Source organism: Lactuca saligna, chromosome 7, assembly GCF_052625555.1.
Source record: "Lactuca saligna cultivar CGN05327 chromosome 7, ASM5262555v1, whole genome shotgun sequence".
In the NCBI taxonomy this organism is placed as follows: domain Eukaryota; kingdom Viridiplantae; phylum Streptophyta; class Magnoliopsida; order Asterales; family Asteraceae; genus Lactuca; species Lactuca saligna.
In genome coordinates this window covers 2,373,198-2,388,431 of record NC_136423.1, presented here as the reverse complement: position 1 = coordinate 2,388,431, position 15,234 = coordinate 2,373,198, and the positions used below count along the sequence as shown (strand labels likewise).

The 15,234-nt window shown below is 37.3% G+C and overlaps 1 protein-coding gene across 1 annotated transcript; it reads right to left on the bottom strand.

Moving 5' to 3' along the window:
• Positions 1 to 12,264: 12,264 nt before the first annotated feature.
• Positions 12,265 to 14,873, bottom strand: LOC145005354 (diaminopimelate decarboxylase 1, chloroplastic-like). The gene is made up of 8 exons (XM_078964431.1): positions 14,330 to 14,873; positions 14,070 to 14,244; positions 13,832 to 13,981; positions 13,593 to 13,754; positions 13,274 to 13,459; positions 12,958 to 13,080; positions 12,769 to 12,858; positions 12,265 to 12,572 (listed from the first exon to the last, which is right to left on the bottom strand). The coding sequence occupies exons 1-8, from the start codon at positions 14,803 to 14,805 to the stop codon at positions 12,492 to 12,494; spliced, it is 1,443 nt and encodes a 480-aa protein (XP_078820557.1). The 5' UTR covers positions 14,806 to 14,873; the 3' UTR covers positions 12,265 to 12,491.
• Between the last annotated feature and the right edge of the window lie 361 nt (positions 14,874 to 15,234).

The window sequence follows — 15,234 nt, the reverse complement described above, 5'->3', positions numbered from 1 at the left end:
CAATCTTGAAAGGAAGAGGCCAAGAGCGTTGAGAATTGAAGTTGTCTCGACTATTTTGGAAAGTATAAAGAAAGCTCAAGAGGAAGCTTCTGAGAAAAATGACCGAAAGGAGGAACGTTTGGGTAAAACATTGGTGTTTGGTACTAACGGTCATGGACTGAAGGTATTCCAAGATCGTATTTGGGTACCTAAGTCAGGAGGAATTAGGGATCTTTTGATGGAAGAAGCTCACAAGACCATGTACTCGATTCATCCGGGTAGCACTAAAATGTATAGGGACCTGAAACCCTACTACTGGTGGCCGACGATGAAGCTTGATGTTGCGAAGTATGTGGCCGAGTGTGTGACTTGTGCGAGAGTCAAGACACAACATCAGAAACCTTACGGGAGTTTAGAACCATTGCCTGTGCCTATGGGTAAGTGGGAAGACATTGCTATGGATTTTGTCACTAAACTGCCCAGAACAAAGAATGGTCACGACATGATTTGGGTGGTCGTTGATCGATTCACTAAGAGTGCGCATTTCATAGCGGCCAGGGAGAAATGGTCTATGGAAAAGCTTGCGAATTCTTACGTGAAGGAAATTGTGAGGCTTCACGGTGTTCCGTTAACGATTGTATCGGATCGTGATAGCCGTTTCACCTCAAGGTTTTGGAAAAGTCTACAAGAGGAAATGGGTACCAAGTTATGTTTAAGCACAGCTTACCATCCGCAGACTGATGGTCAGAGTGAAAGAACAATACAAACACTTGAAGATATGCTGAGAGCATGTACCTTGGAATTCCTAGGTAATTGGGATGAACATTTACCGTTGGTAGAATTTTCCTATAATAATAGTTTTCACTCGAGCATTAAGATGGCACCGTACCAAGCTTTGTATGGACAAAAGTGTCGTACGCCGTCTTGTTGGCTTGAGGCTGGGGAAAAGCAGTTTATGGGACCGGAAATGGTTCATCAGACTGCTGAAAAGTTGAAAATAATTAGGGAAAGAATGTTAGCAGCTCAAGATCGTCAAAAGAGTTATGCTGACAAAAAGCGAAGACCGATGACTTTTGAAGTTGGGGATTTGGTTTTGCTTAAAGTCTCGCCGTGGAAGGGACTTATAAGATTTGGTAAAAGGGGAAAGTTGAGTCCAAGGTTTATTGGACCGTTTAAAGTTCTTCAGAGGATTGGGAACCAAGCTTACAAGCTCGAACTACCAGAAGAACTGAGTGGAATTCATAACACTTTTCATGTGTGCTATTTACGAAAGTTCACGGGGGAAGTTCCCGACATGATTCCACTTTCGGAGTTGAGAATCGATGAGAACAAAAGGTTGATTGAAGAACCAGAGGCAATTGTTGACCGAAAGACTAAGAAATTGCGACGTAAGATGGTGGAGTTAGTGCTTGTCCGATGGAAACACACGAATGGGCCGAATCTCACCTGGGAGACGGAGAGTGACATGTTGAGTCGCTATCTGCATTTGTTTGTTGATGTGTGATTCCGAGGACGGAATCATTCTAAGGTGGAGAGAATTGTAACGCCTGTGTTTCTGGGCTTGCCATTTGTAGCAATGTAATAGTCTAGGTTAACCTCTGTAACCCGTTTTGAAATAATAAGATTGTATTATTTGAGTATTGTGTGTTTTGTGCTTAATTGCTTAATTATGTGGTTTGATTAATTAAGAATAAAAATAAGCGTCAAAATTTAAGTGTAAAATAAACTTAATATATTTAGTTAATGTTGTAGTAGTTGAAACGAGGTTTCCGAATATATATATATAGAACGCCCAAATCTGACTTCGTATGAGGAAGTTATGATTTATCGAAGTTCCGGCTTAGCGATATACAGCCTGTTTTACTCGATTTGAGATCGAGCGGTTGTTAGCCGAAGCAATCTAAATGAGAATCGAAGACCTCATTGTTGGTATTGAAACGATAAAAAGTTAGGCGAGAACGGACGTCAAACGAAGAAGTTATGAATTTATAACGAAAGTTTCTGTCCCGGCCTATTAAAAATAATTAATAAAAATAAAGTCAAAATTAGCCGACGGAGTCTAAACGAAAGTCGTAGAGCATGGTCTCACCTTCGCGTGGATATAAAGAACGTCGAAAACGGAGTTCGTATGATGAAGTTATGAATTTCCGAAGTTTATTAATCATTTTGTATTTATTTTTAATTCAAAATTCGGAAGCATTATCCGAAGGAGTCACCGATCTGATCCGACTTACGCGCCGCGTAAGTGAGTACGCCCCGCGTACTACGAGAATGTCGACATCGCAGCAAGTGGCTTCGGATGACGCAAGCGCTGACGTATCTGAGGCAGTACGCCCCGCGTACTGGCGTACGCCCCGCGTACGAGAGGCTTCCAGCCTCCTATAAAAGGCATGCGAGGGCAGCCGGCCAAATTGCTATTTTTCTCTCTTCTCTCTCCCGTTTTGCATCGTTTTGCGTGCCGGAAATATCCCGAAGCCCCGGTAATATTCCCGAGTCCCGAAGCGAGTCCCGAGATCCCGAAGATCCCGAGAAGTGCGGTTTCCGAGCCGAAGCTCTGCCCGCGAGAAGTTCGATTTTCGTAGAGATCTTCCAGATCTGCGAAGGATTTCTACTTCTGCAAGTCGTAGTGCCGTCCGATCATCTTCTGATCAGGTGAGTGTGTAGTTATTTCTTCTAATACAATAATACGAAGTATTTTATATAAAAATACGTGCTATGTGTATATATTTGGTTGTGTTATGTGTGAATGAGTATTCACTCTCTTCTATCTTATAGATCTGCTTATTTCTTTATGAGATATGTGTTATGTGTGTGTGTGCCTCATCTGTTATGTGATATATGTGTTGATTAAAGCATGCTATACAGGTTTTCTTTAAACTATGTATACAAATGTATATTTTTATCTACTAATATGTTGGGTAGAACATGGGTAGACAGTTGGTGTGTAATAAACAGATGAGAGGCCTCGTTGTTGTTTGATTGAGTCATCTAGCGGAGTTTAGATGACGACCACTGGCTATTCTAGACAGTCTTGTGGAAACATTAGCAGGTTCGCCACCTGTAGGTGTTAATGAACTTGGGTGTTCATTCGCTGTACTCCATCCCCCTCATGGTTGCCTTATTTGACTTATATTGCTGAGGAAACCCCGCAGCATGTGTTGTCACCCCGATGAAAATATTCTTAGATTAGGTCCCTTGTGTTAGTTATTTTAGGGACGTAAAGTGAGAATAACGGGAATGGGTAACTGGGTTATTGTTGGTTGATAATAATTAATTTAATTATTTATTGTGGGTTGAAAACCCTATATGCTCACCAGGCTCCCAAGCCTGACCCACTCAGTTTTATTTGTATTACAGGAAGTGGCGGAAGGGCATGAGATGGAGAAACCATCAAGTTGTTTTATTTACAAGTCTGCATATGTTTATATTTGTTATATGACTTGTAATGTATTCGTTTATGCTTATTGGTCTGTATCGGAACATGACACCCCGAGTTTTGATTATAATGAAAATACATTTCTTTTATGAAATGCTTTGGTAAACATTGTTTTATCATGTTTTGTTTTTGGGAACAAATTCCGCAACTTTTTCAAATCAAAAGGATTTACTCTGAAAATATGTAAAAGCATAAATGAAAAATCGGTCTTTTCTGGCCGAGATTTTGGGGATGTCACATCAATTAACCTCAAACAAATCGTGAACTTCTTATGCGAACTGTTTTGACCCACAAAACCAAATGCGAACTCAATTCTTGTCATATGCGAACTGATTTCATAGATGCGAACACAATTGATTTCATATGCGAATCCACATCCATCGATATGAAACCAATACCAGTTACAAGCAATTAGTAGCAACCATCGATCCTCTAATTTTCAATTACTCAGCCTTCGCTTTTCATACAACCCGTCGACCCTGAAAAATCGATAAACACCAAATGTCTCATTTTTAGATCGATTTTCTGATTAAATGTCATATTTGAAGAATGATCGATTTTCTGATTAAATGACCCCATTTTGCGAAGTTGGACCACTTATATTATTTCTTGAAAAGATCAGGTGCCAAATGCGAAACTCTAAGCTTTCTTCCTCGCATTTATACATTAAAAACTTCGCATTTTCATTCAAATTCTTCGCATCTTGCATCCATCCGTCTTTGAGTTCATTCGCATTTCATCGCATTAACTGAGAAATTAATCAGTTGTCTCATATTCGCATTTCAGTTGTTTGAGAAACCCAGATACGAACCCAAATGCGAAACCCACTAATTTCAAATGCGAACCAACCAAAAATCATCAACCACGTACTTGTGTCACCAAATGCGAACTGAATATCACCATTAAATTCTCCTCGCATTCTATAGATGCGAACACAATCCAGATCTCCGACTCCAAGCTTGCGAAATCAAAATCAATTAACCTCAAACAAATCGTGAACTTCTTATGCGAACTGTTTTGACCCACAAAACCAAATGCGAACTCAATTGTTGTCATATGCGAACTGATTTCATAGATGCGAACACAATTGATTTCATATGCGAATCCACATCCATCGATATGAAACCAATACCAGTTACAAGCAATTAGTAGCAACCATCGATCCTCTAATGAGGAAACAGTTTCCTATTCGATTGTGCTTTGCAATGACAATCAATAAAGCTCAGGGACAAACAATTCCATATGTAGGTATCTATCTTCCAGAATTTAGGCTTATTATTGTTTTTAGGGATTATACTGTTCCTTGATGCAATTACTTAAGGTTGGTTTTTTCATGCATTACAGAGGTTTTGTTATATTTGTTTGTTTTATTTTTTTCTTATTAAAGCATCGCACTTTCAATGTATAATGCAAAGACATCTAATGTTGTATTCAAAGAAGTATTTGGAAATTTGTGATTTGTAAAAATTATTTAATTAGAACATTTCATTAATGATTTCTTTTTGGTATTTTGAGTTCAATTACACACTTATTCAATAAACTTTTCACTTATATGTGTTGTATTATTTTAATAATTCGTTGATGTTCGAAATTTTATATTATTTTTTTCAAGAAACCCGTGTAACACACGGGTATTACACCTAGTATATTATATAAAAAAAATCATTTGGTGCGCATGCCTCACCCGCTAACAAGACGGAGGTCAATCGAACGTTTGCCGGCTCTCACTTTTTCCACCCTTTTTCTCTTTATTTCTAAAACCAACGTTGTCCCGCCTCCCCCACACACACTACACAGACAGAGTTTCGAAACCCTAGGAACCCAGAAACAAAGGGGATAAATAAAAGTAATCGGAGAAGAAGAAGAAGAAGCAAAAGATATGCCTCGTGAAATCATAACACTGCAAGTAGGACAATGCGGGAACCAGATCGGAATGGAGTTCTGGAAGCAGCTTTGTTTGGAACACGGTATCTCCAAGGACGGCATACTTGAAGATTTCGCTACTCAGGTCACTACTTTAACTGTATCTTTGGTTATGCTTGGTGGTTTAATCAGTCTCATTTGACTCTACCTTAAGTTAGTGCGTATTATGTTGAGCAAATGTCATTTAAAAGAGCGATCCCGGTGGACCATTCGTGGAAGATGGTTCTCTTTCCCTTGCATTTCGCGAAGCGGTTGTTTCTATGGAAATTGAGCCCTCGGAATTTGTGCGAGTGTCATTGTACTAGAAAATTAAGTGAAATTGAGCCCTCGGAATCTTGCATCCATCCGTCTTTGAGTTCATTCGCATTTCATCGCATTAACTGAGAAATTAATCAGTTGTCTCATATTCGCATTTCAGTTGTTTGAGAAACCCAGATACGAACCCAAATGCGAAACCCACTAATTTCAAATGCGAACCAACCAAAAATCATCAACCACGTACTTGTGTCACCAAATGCGAACTGAATATCACCATTAAATTCTCCTCGCATTCTATAGATGCGAACACAATCCAGATCTCCGACTCCAAGCTTGCGAAATCAAAATCAATTAACCTCAAACAAATCGTGAACTTCTTATGCGAACTGTTTTGACCCACAAAACCAAATGCGAACTCAATTGTTGTCATATGCGAACTGATTTCATAGATGCGAACACAATTGATTTCATATGCGAATCCACATCCATCGATATGAAACCAATACCAGTTACAAGCAATTAGTAGCAACCATCGATCCTCTAATTTTCAATTACTCAGCCTTCGCTTTTCATACAACCCGTCGACCCTGAAAAATCGATAAACACCAAATGTCTCATTTTTAGATCGATTTCTGATTAAATGTCATATTTGAAGAATGATCGATTTTCTGATTAAATGACCCCATTTTGCGAAGTTGGACCACTTATATTATTTCTTGAAAAGATCAGGTGCCAAATGCGAAACTCTAAGCTTTCTTCCCCAATTCGCATTTATACATTAAAAACTTCGCATTTTCATTCAAATTCTTCGCATCTTGCATCCATCCGTCTTTGAGTTCATTCGCATTTCATCGCATTAACTGAGAAATTAATCAGTTGTCTCATATTCGCATTTCAGTTGTTTGAGAAACCCAGATACGAACCCAAATGCGAAACCCACTAATTTCAAATGCGAACCAACCAAAAATCATCAACCACGTACTTGTGTCACCAAATGCGAACTGAATATCACCATTAAATTCTCCTCGCATTCTATAGATGCGAACACAATCCAGATCTCCGACTCCAAGCTTGCGAAATCAAAATCAATTAACCTCAAACAAATCGTGAACTTCTTATGCGAACTGTTTTGACCCACAAAACCAAATGCGAACTCAATTGTTGTCATATGCGAACTGATTTCATAGATGCGAACACAATTGATTTCATATGCGAATCCACATCCATCGATATGAAACCAATACCAGTTACAAGCAATTAGTAGCAACCATCGATCCTCTAATGAGGAAACAGTTTCCTATTCGATTGTGCTTTGCAATGACAATCAATAAAGCTCAGGGACAAACAATTCCATATGTAGGTATCTATCTTCCAGAATTTAGGCTTATTATTGTTTTTAGGGATTATACTGTTCCTTGATGCAATTACTTAAGGTTGGTTTTTTCATGCATTACAGAGGTTTTGTTATATTTGTTTGTTTTATTTTTTTCTTATTAAAGCATCGCACTTTCAATGTATAATGCAAAGACATCTAATGTTGTATTCAAAGAAGTATTTGGAAATTTGTGATTTGTAAAAATTATTTAATTAGAACATTTCATTAATGATTTCTTTTTGGTATTTTGAGTTCAATTACACACTTATTCAATAAACTTTTCACTTATATGTGTTGTATTATTTTAATAATTCGTTGATGTTCGAAATTTTATATTATTTTTTTCAAGAAACCCGTGTAACACACGGGTATTACACCTAGTATATTATATAAAAAAAATCATTTGGTGCGCATGATAGCCTCACCCGCTAACAAGACGGAGGTCAATCGAACATTTGCCGGCTCTCACTTTTTCCACCCTTTTTCTCTTTATTTCTAAAACCAACGTTGTCCCGCCTCCCCCACACACACTACACAGACAGAGTTTCGAAACCCTAGGAACCCAGAAACAAAGGGGATAAATAAAAGTAATCGGAGAAGAAGAAGAAGAAGCAAAAGATATGCCTCGTGAAATCATAACACTGCAAGTAGGACAATGCGGGAACCAGATCGGAATGGAGTTCTGGAAGCAGCTTTGTTTGGAACACGGTATCTCCAAGGACGGCATACTTGAAGATTTCGCTACTCAGGTCACTACTTTAACTGTATCTTTGGTTATGCTTGGTGGTTTAATCAGTCTCATTTGACTCTACCTTAAGTTAGTGCGTATTATGTTGAGCAAATGTCATTTAAAAGAGCGATCCCGGTGGACCATTCGTGGAAGATGGTTCTCTTTCCCTTGCATTTCGCGAAGCGGTTGTTTCTATGCAAATTGAGCCCTCGGAATTTGTGCGAGTGTCATTGTACTAGAAAATTAAGTGAAATTGAGCCCTCGGAATCTTGCATCCATCCGTCTTTGAGTTCATTCGCATTTCATCGCATTAACTGAGAAATTAATCAGTTGTCTCATATTCGCATTTCAGTTGTTTGAGAAACCCAGATACGAACCCAAATGCGAAACCCACTAATTTCAAATGCGAACCAACCAAAAATCATCAACCACGTACTTGTGTCACCAAATGCGAACTGAATATCACCATTAAATTCTCCTCGCATTCTATAGATGCGAACACAATCCAGATCTCCGACTCCAAGCTTGCGAAATCAAAATCAATTAACCTCAAACAAATCGTGAACTTCTTATGCGAACTGTTTTGACCCACAAAACCAAATGCGAACTCAATTCTTGTCATATGCGAACTGATTTCATAGATGCGAACACAATTGATTTCATATGCGAATCCACATCCATCGATATGAAACCAATACCAGTTACAAGCAATTAGTAGCAACCATCGATCCTCTAATTTTCAATTACTCAGCCTTCGCTTTTCATACAACCCGTCGACCCTGAAAAATCGATAAACACCAAATGTCTCATTTTTAGATCGATTTTCTGATTAAATGTCATATTTGAAGAATGATCGATTTTCTGATTAAATGACCCCATTTTGCGAAGTTGGACCACTTATATTATGTCTTGAAAAGATCAGGTGCCAAATGCGAAACTCTAAGCTTTCTTCCCCAATTCGCATTTATACATTAAAAACTTTGCATTTTCATTCAAATTCTTCGCATCTTGCATCCATCCATCTTTGAGTTCATTCGCATTTCATCGCATTAACTGAGAAATTAATCAGTTGTCTCATATTTGCATTTCAGTTGTTTGAGAAACCCAGATACGAACCCAAATGCGAAACCCACTAATTTCAAATGCGAACCAACCAAAAATCATCAACCACGTACTTGTGTCACCAAATGCGAACTGAATATCACCATTAAATTCTCCTCGCATTCTATAGATGCGAACACAATCCAGATCTCCGACTCCAAGCTTGCGAAATCAAAATCAATTAACCTCAAACAAATCGTGAACTTCTTATGCGAACTGTTTTGACCCACAAAACCAAATGCGAACTCAATTCTTGTCATATGCGAACTGATTTCATAGATGCGAACACAATTGATTTCATATGCGAATCCACATCCATCGATATGAAACCAATACCAGTTACAAGCAATTAGTAGCAACCATCGATCCTCTAATTTTCAATTACTCAGCCTTCGCTTTTCATACAACCCGTCGACCCTGAAAAATCGATAAACACCAAATGTCTCATTTTTAGATCGATTTTCTGATTAAATGTCATATTTGAAGAATGATCGATTTTCTGATTAAATGACCCCATTTTGCGAAGTTGGACCACTTATATTATTTCTTGAAAAGATCAGGTGCCAAATGCGAAACTCTAAGCTTTCTTCCCCAATTCGCATTTATACATTAAAAACTTCGCATTTTCATTCAAATTCTTCGCGTCTTGCATCCATCCGTCTTTGAGTTCATTCGCATTTCATCGCATTAACTGAGAAATTAATCAGTTGTCTCATATTCGCATTTCAGTTGTTTGAGAAACCCAGATACGAACCCAAATGCGAAACCCACTAATTTCAAATGCGAACCAACCAAAAATCATCAACCACGTACTTGTGTCACCAAATGCGAACTGAATATCACCATTAAATTCTCCTCGCATTCTATAGATGCGAACACAATCCAGATCTCCGACTCCAAGCTTGCGAAATCAAAATCAATTAACCTCAAACAAATCATGAACTTCTTATGCGAACTGTTTTGACCCACAAAACCAAATGCGAACTCAATTGTTGTCATATGCGAACTGATTTCATAGATGCGAACACAATTGATTTCATATGCGAATCCACATCCATCGATATGAAACCAATACCAGTTACAAGCAATTAGTAGCAACCATCGATCCTCTAATGAGGAAACAGTTTCCTATTCGATTGTGCTTTGCAATGACAATCAATAAAGCTCAGGGACAAACAATTCCATATGTAGGTATCTATCTTCCAGAATTTAGGCTTATTATTGTTTTTAGGGATTATACTGTTCCTTGATGCAATTACTTAAGGTTGGTTTTTTCATGCATTACAGAGGTTTTGTTATATTTGTTTGTTTTATTTTTTTCTTATTAAAGCATCGCACTTTCAATGTATAATGCATAGACATCTAATGTTGTATTCAAAGAAGTATTTGGAAATTTGTGATTTGTAAAAATTATTTAATTAGAACATTTCATTAATGATTTCTTTTTGGTATTTTGAGTTCAATTACACACTTATTCAATAAACTTTTCACTTATATGTGTTGTATTATTTTAATAATTCGTTGATGTTCGAAATTTTATATTATTTTTTTCAAGAAACCCGTGTAACACACGGGTATTACACCTAGTATATTATATAAAAAAAATCATTTGGTGCGCATGATAGCCTCACCCGCTAACAAGACGGAGGTCAATCGAACGTTTGCCGGCTCTCACTTTTTCCACCCTTTTTCTCTTTATTTCTAAAACCAACGTTGTCCCGCCTCCCCCACACACACTACACAGACAGAGTTTCGAAACCCTATGAACCCAGAAACAAAGGGGATAAATAAAAGTAATCGGAGAAGAAGAAGAAGAAGCAAAAGATATGCCTCGTGAAATCATAACACTGCAAGTAGGACAATGCGGGAACCAGATCGGAATGGAGTTCTGGAAGCAGCTTTGTTTGGAACACGGTATCTCCAAGGACGGCATACTTGAAGATTTCGCTACTCAGGTCACTACTTTAACTGTATCTTTGGTTATGCTTGGTGGTTTAATCAGTCTCATTTGACTCTACCTTAAGTTAGTGCGTATTATGTTGAGCAAATGTCATTTAAAAGAGCGATCCCGGTGGACCATTCGTGGAAGATGGTTCTCTTTCCCTTGCATTTCACGAAGCGGTTGTTTCTATGGAAATTGAGCCCTCGGAATTTGTGCGAGTGTCATTGTACTAGAAAATTAAGTGAAATTGAGCCCTCGGAATCTTGCATCCATCCGTCTTTGAGTTCATTCGCATTTCATCGCATTAACTGAGAAATTAATCAGTTGTCTCATATTCGCATTTCAGTTGTTTGAGAAACCCAGATACGAACCCAAATGCGAAACCCACTAATTTCAAATGCGAACCAACCAAAAATCATCAACCACGTACTTGTGTCACCAAATGCGAACTGAATATCACCATTAAATTCTCCTCGCATTCTATAGATGCGAACACAATCCAGATCTCCGACTCCAAGCTTGCGAAATCAAAATCAATTAACCTCAAACAAATCGTGAACTTCTTATGCGAACTGTTTTGACCCACAAAACCAAATGCGAACTCAATTGTTGTCATATGCGAACTGATTTCATAGATGCGAACACAATTGATTTCATATGCGAATCCACATCCATCGATATGAAACCAATACCAGTTACAAGCAATTAGTAGCAACCATCGATCCTCTGATAGTGAACGCTTTGGAATTGGAATCGAAAGAGATTTGGGTTTTGGGTGTGATCAGCTTTGAAGAATACGTTTGGACTTTAGGCAGAAGGGAGTCGTTGAAATTGGGTATATACCGGTATATAAGAAAGAATCTTTATCAATTAGAGATATACATGGAATTGATAATATTTTTTCAACTAATATGAGATATCCCGATTTTTAGGCGTAGGTATTTTTCCTTTTTTTTTTTATTGGAAGCGTGATTATGTTAAAGTTAATCTAGACTAAGGTTATTATGGTAATTATATTAGAATTCTTGAAAATATGGCACTTATAATTAGTTGGTAGATAAAGTTTGTTAATTAGTAGCTATGGCAGTTATCTCAACTGCCAAATATTGAACGGGTACAATAGTTCTTCAAGAATTGCAATGTTTCATGTTGTGTCTATAAATATGTGTATGTTAAGAAATCTTTTTGCACACACACCTTTATTGTAGAAAATTTCAGCAATTTTTTTATGTTTCTTAACTCCAACAGATTATAGTAACTATTTTATTTAGATCTAGAGCTGTTGAAAATGGAAATGGCTACGGATCAAAGTCGACATATACTATGAGTATGTTAAGAGAATGCAAGAACAGTGTAGTAAACACTAGTAGTATTTCGGTGGTGGTGGATGTGTTGGTGGCGGTGGTGGTGACGGTGGTCGCAGTGGTGGTGAATTTGAACAGTGATGGTAAAGTCTACAACAAAAAACATTTTAAGGATCATATAAAATCTAAAAATTAATTATACTTATAAATATAAACTTATACTTAAAATTCACATCAAATACCATGTTGATAATACGATAACATGTGAATTCAGACTCCAACTTAAAAACCCACAAGTGAATTACACTACAACTTCAAAACATCGCAAAAAAAAAAAAAAAAGGAATTCGACATTACCAGAACTTGAAACCTTAAAATTCATGAATCCGAGATACAAAAACAGAGTAAAAGATGAAGGCCTTCCATCAAAGTTAGATTAAGATCTAGAGTCCCTCAAAGTATCTCATATGATCTTCAAATGTCTCCCCATGCCTAATTTTCGCCACAGATCCATCTTCATCAACCTTCATTAACAACATTCACAAAAAATCAATTCATGTTGACTTTCAATAGTCAAATTGTGCATTGTTCAAATCCAAAATTCTCATCTTTATCCCTTCCTTCCATCAAACAAATAGATGCAAACTCTAGGTGAAAAATAAACAATTACAAATTAAAATATGGTGTTTGACTTGAAAAGTCAAACATGAAAAAACATACCCAATACTCAGGTGGACGCATCTTGAGGTTGTAAGTTGATGCCATGCTCATGCAGTATGCACCTGCATCATGAACTACAAGCCCAGAACCCTGTAAACATCAAATTCTCATCATTAATCATTATTATACAGAAAATCAAAATGCTAAAAAAAAATTATATTAATAAAGAACAACGGAGGTAGAATGTACACTGGCAGGAGAAGGAAGGTCCCTGTCCTTCCCCAAGAAATCAGCTGACTCGCAAACGGGGCCCACCACATCAAAGGTTGAAATCGCAGAATCAGGTGATGGAGGTGAAACCAATTCTATGTGCTACATTTATATTAAATTTAAAACGAAAATCAATATTCTAAAAAACGTTAAGCACTTAATATATTTTTTTTTTTTTTTAATGGAACTGGACAAGTTGATTTAATGGATTAAGCCAAAAAAAGAAATGGCTTAATGCATTAAGACACCAACCATTTACGAATATTTCCTTATTATACAAATGAGAAAATCTTACTTGATAAGCATCATATAGACTAGGGCGAATAAGTTCAGCCATGCTTCCATCAATCACAATAAAGTTCTTTGTGCCATTTGTTTTCACACCCGTGACACGATTCACAAGACAACAAGTATTTGCAATTAGCGACCTCCCAGGTTCAATTATCAGATTAAGATTTCGCGACAAAACCAACTCCCTAACCTTAACCAAATCAAACATAAAAACAATATAAACGATTTCATATCAATTATTTAAATTATATAAAATATATATATATATATATATATATATATATATATATATATATATATATATATATATATGTAACACTTACTGTGTCAATGAGATCCCTGGGTGTAGGAAGAACAGTACCAGTATGATAATAATCAATCCCAAGACCACCTCCGATATTTAAATAATTAATATCAAATCCTTGAGCTCGAATTTCGTCTATAAACTTCACCATAATTGATGCAGCATCTCTGAAAATGTCAACCTAAAAAAACGGTCAAAGTCAAACCATGGTCAACACAAAAGGGTAGATGATAATATGATGTTTTACATTTACAATACCTTGGTGATGGTGGATCCAAGATGGCAATGAGCGCCAACTAGCTTAAGTTCATCGGGGTATGACTTCACAGCATCTAGAAACCATTGTAATTTCTCGTTTCTTATACCGAATTTGGAGTTTTTGTTTCCAGTTGCAACATAAGGATGGACCTATTTGAAATCGATTGTAAATATTGAGTTATTGGTGTTATAGAGATGAAAGATTTTTGAATTCGATGTGAGAAAGGGAATCACAAACCTGGGGATCGACATCTGGATTGATTCTAAGCAATACATTAACCTTCTTCCCTGCGATTCTTGCAGCAGAAACAATGTTATCCAAATCGAATTCACTGTCAATGTTGACAAATACGCCTTCTTGAGCAGCAAGAACAAGATCATCCAAAAGCTTCCCGTTTCCATTAAAAATGCATCTATTATTCGCATCAAACCACATACAAATCGAATCAATTTTCGCCAAATAGTTATTACTAGTTCATGAAACTGAAAAATAAGTACCTGGTAGGATCAAAACCAGCACGAATGGCTAATCTGAGTTCATTTCCACTAACCAATACAACCCCACAACCCAAATTCTTCAAATGTTGTAAAATCAAGAAGTTGTTATTGGCTTTAATTGCATATCCGATAATCGAATTCAGTCCCTCCAAAGCTTCCTTATAAGCCTCGACGTTTCTAGTTATCTGAGGTTTACTGTAGAGATAAAAGGGCCTTCTTTCAACGGCCTCCATGACTTCTTGAACTTTAAGACCCTCACAATACAAATAGCCATCGTCTTTCTTGGTGAAGCAATGTTGAAATTTCTGAGTTGCTGGAGGTTTTTGTGATATGACAGCTCGGATAGCGAGCGTTTTGGAACCGGGTTTATAAGAAATTAAGGTTTTGGGAGTGATCGGCTTTGAAGATTGATTTAGGGTTTTGGCGAAAGAGAGTGATTGAAATTGAAGGTGGGAAGAAGAGGCCGCCGCCGCCATTGGTGAGGGGAAAGTAATGCAGTGTTACTTTCCTCTCCAAATAGGAGCAAGGGTTTTACGAGTTAGGTTGCTTTAAAACGTTTGTACCATCTAATAATAACACGTGTTGTTGGTAACCCTTTGATTGTTTTCTAGTATTATTTTTCTTATGTGATATAAATAGTAATAAATTTTTGAAAGCCGAGAATTTTTGGGTTGAACATCAAGAAAACAGAGATTTTTTAGCACTCCTTTGATGGTAGGAAGTTTCGTGTCGATTTATTTCCAACGGATATAGGGAGACCTTTTTTAGGAGTGAAGCTCCTTGGGGGACTGTTAGCAGAGACGCAGCGTTTATTAGCGGGTTGGCCATGAAGAGAACGGACAATGATGTTGATTTGATGGGCCTTCTTCCACAACTATGTGACCCACAGAGTGAGCTCATTTTGC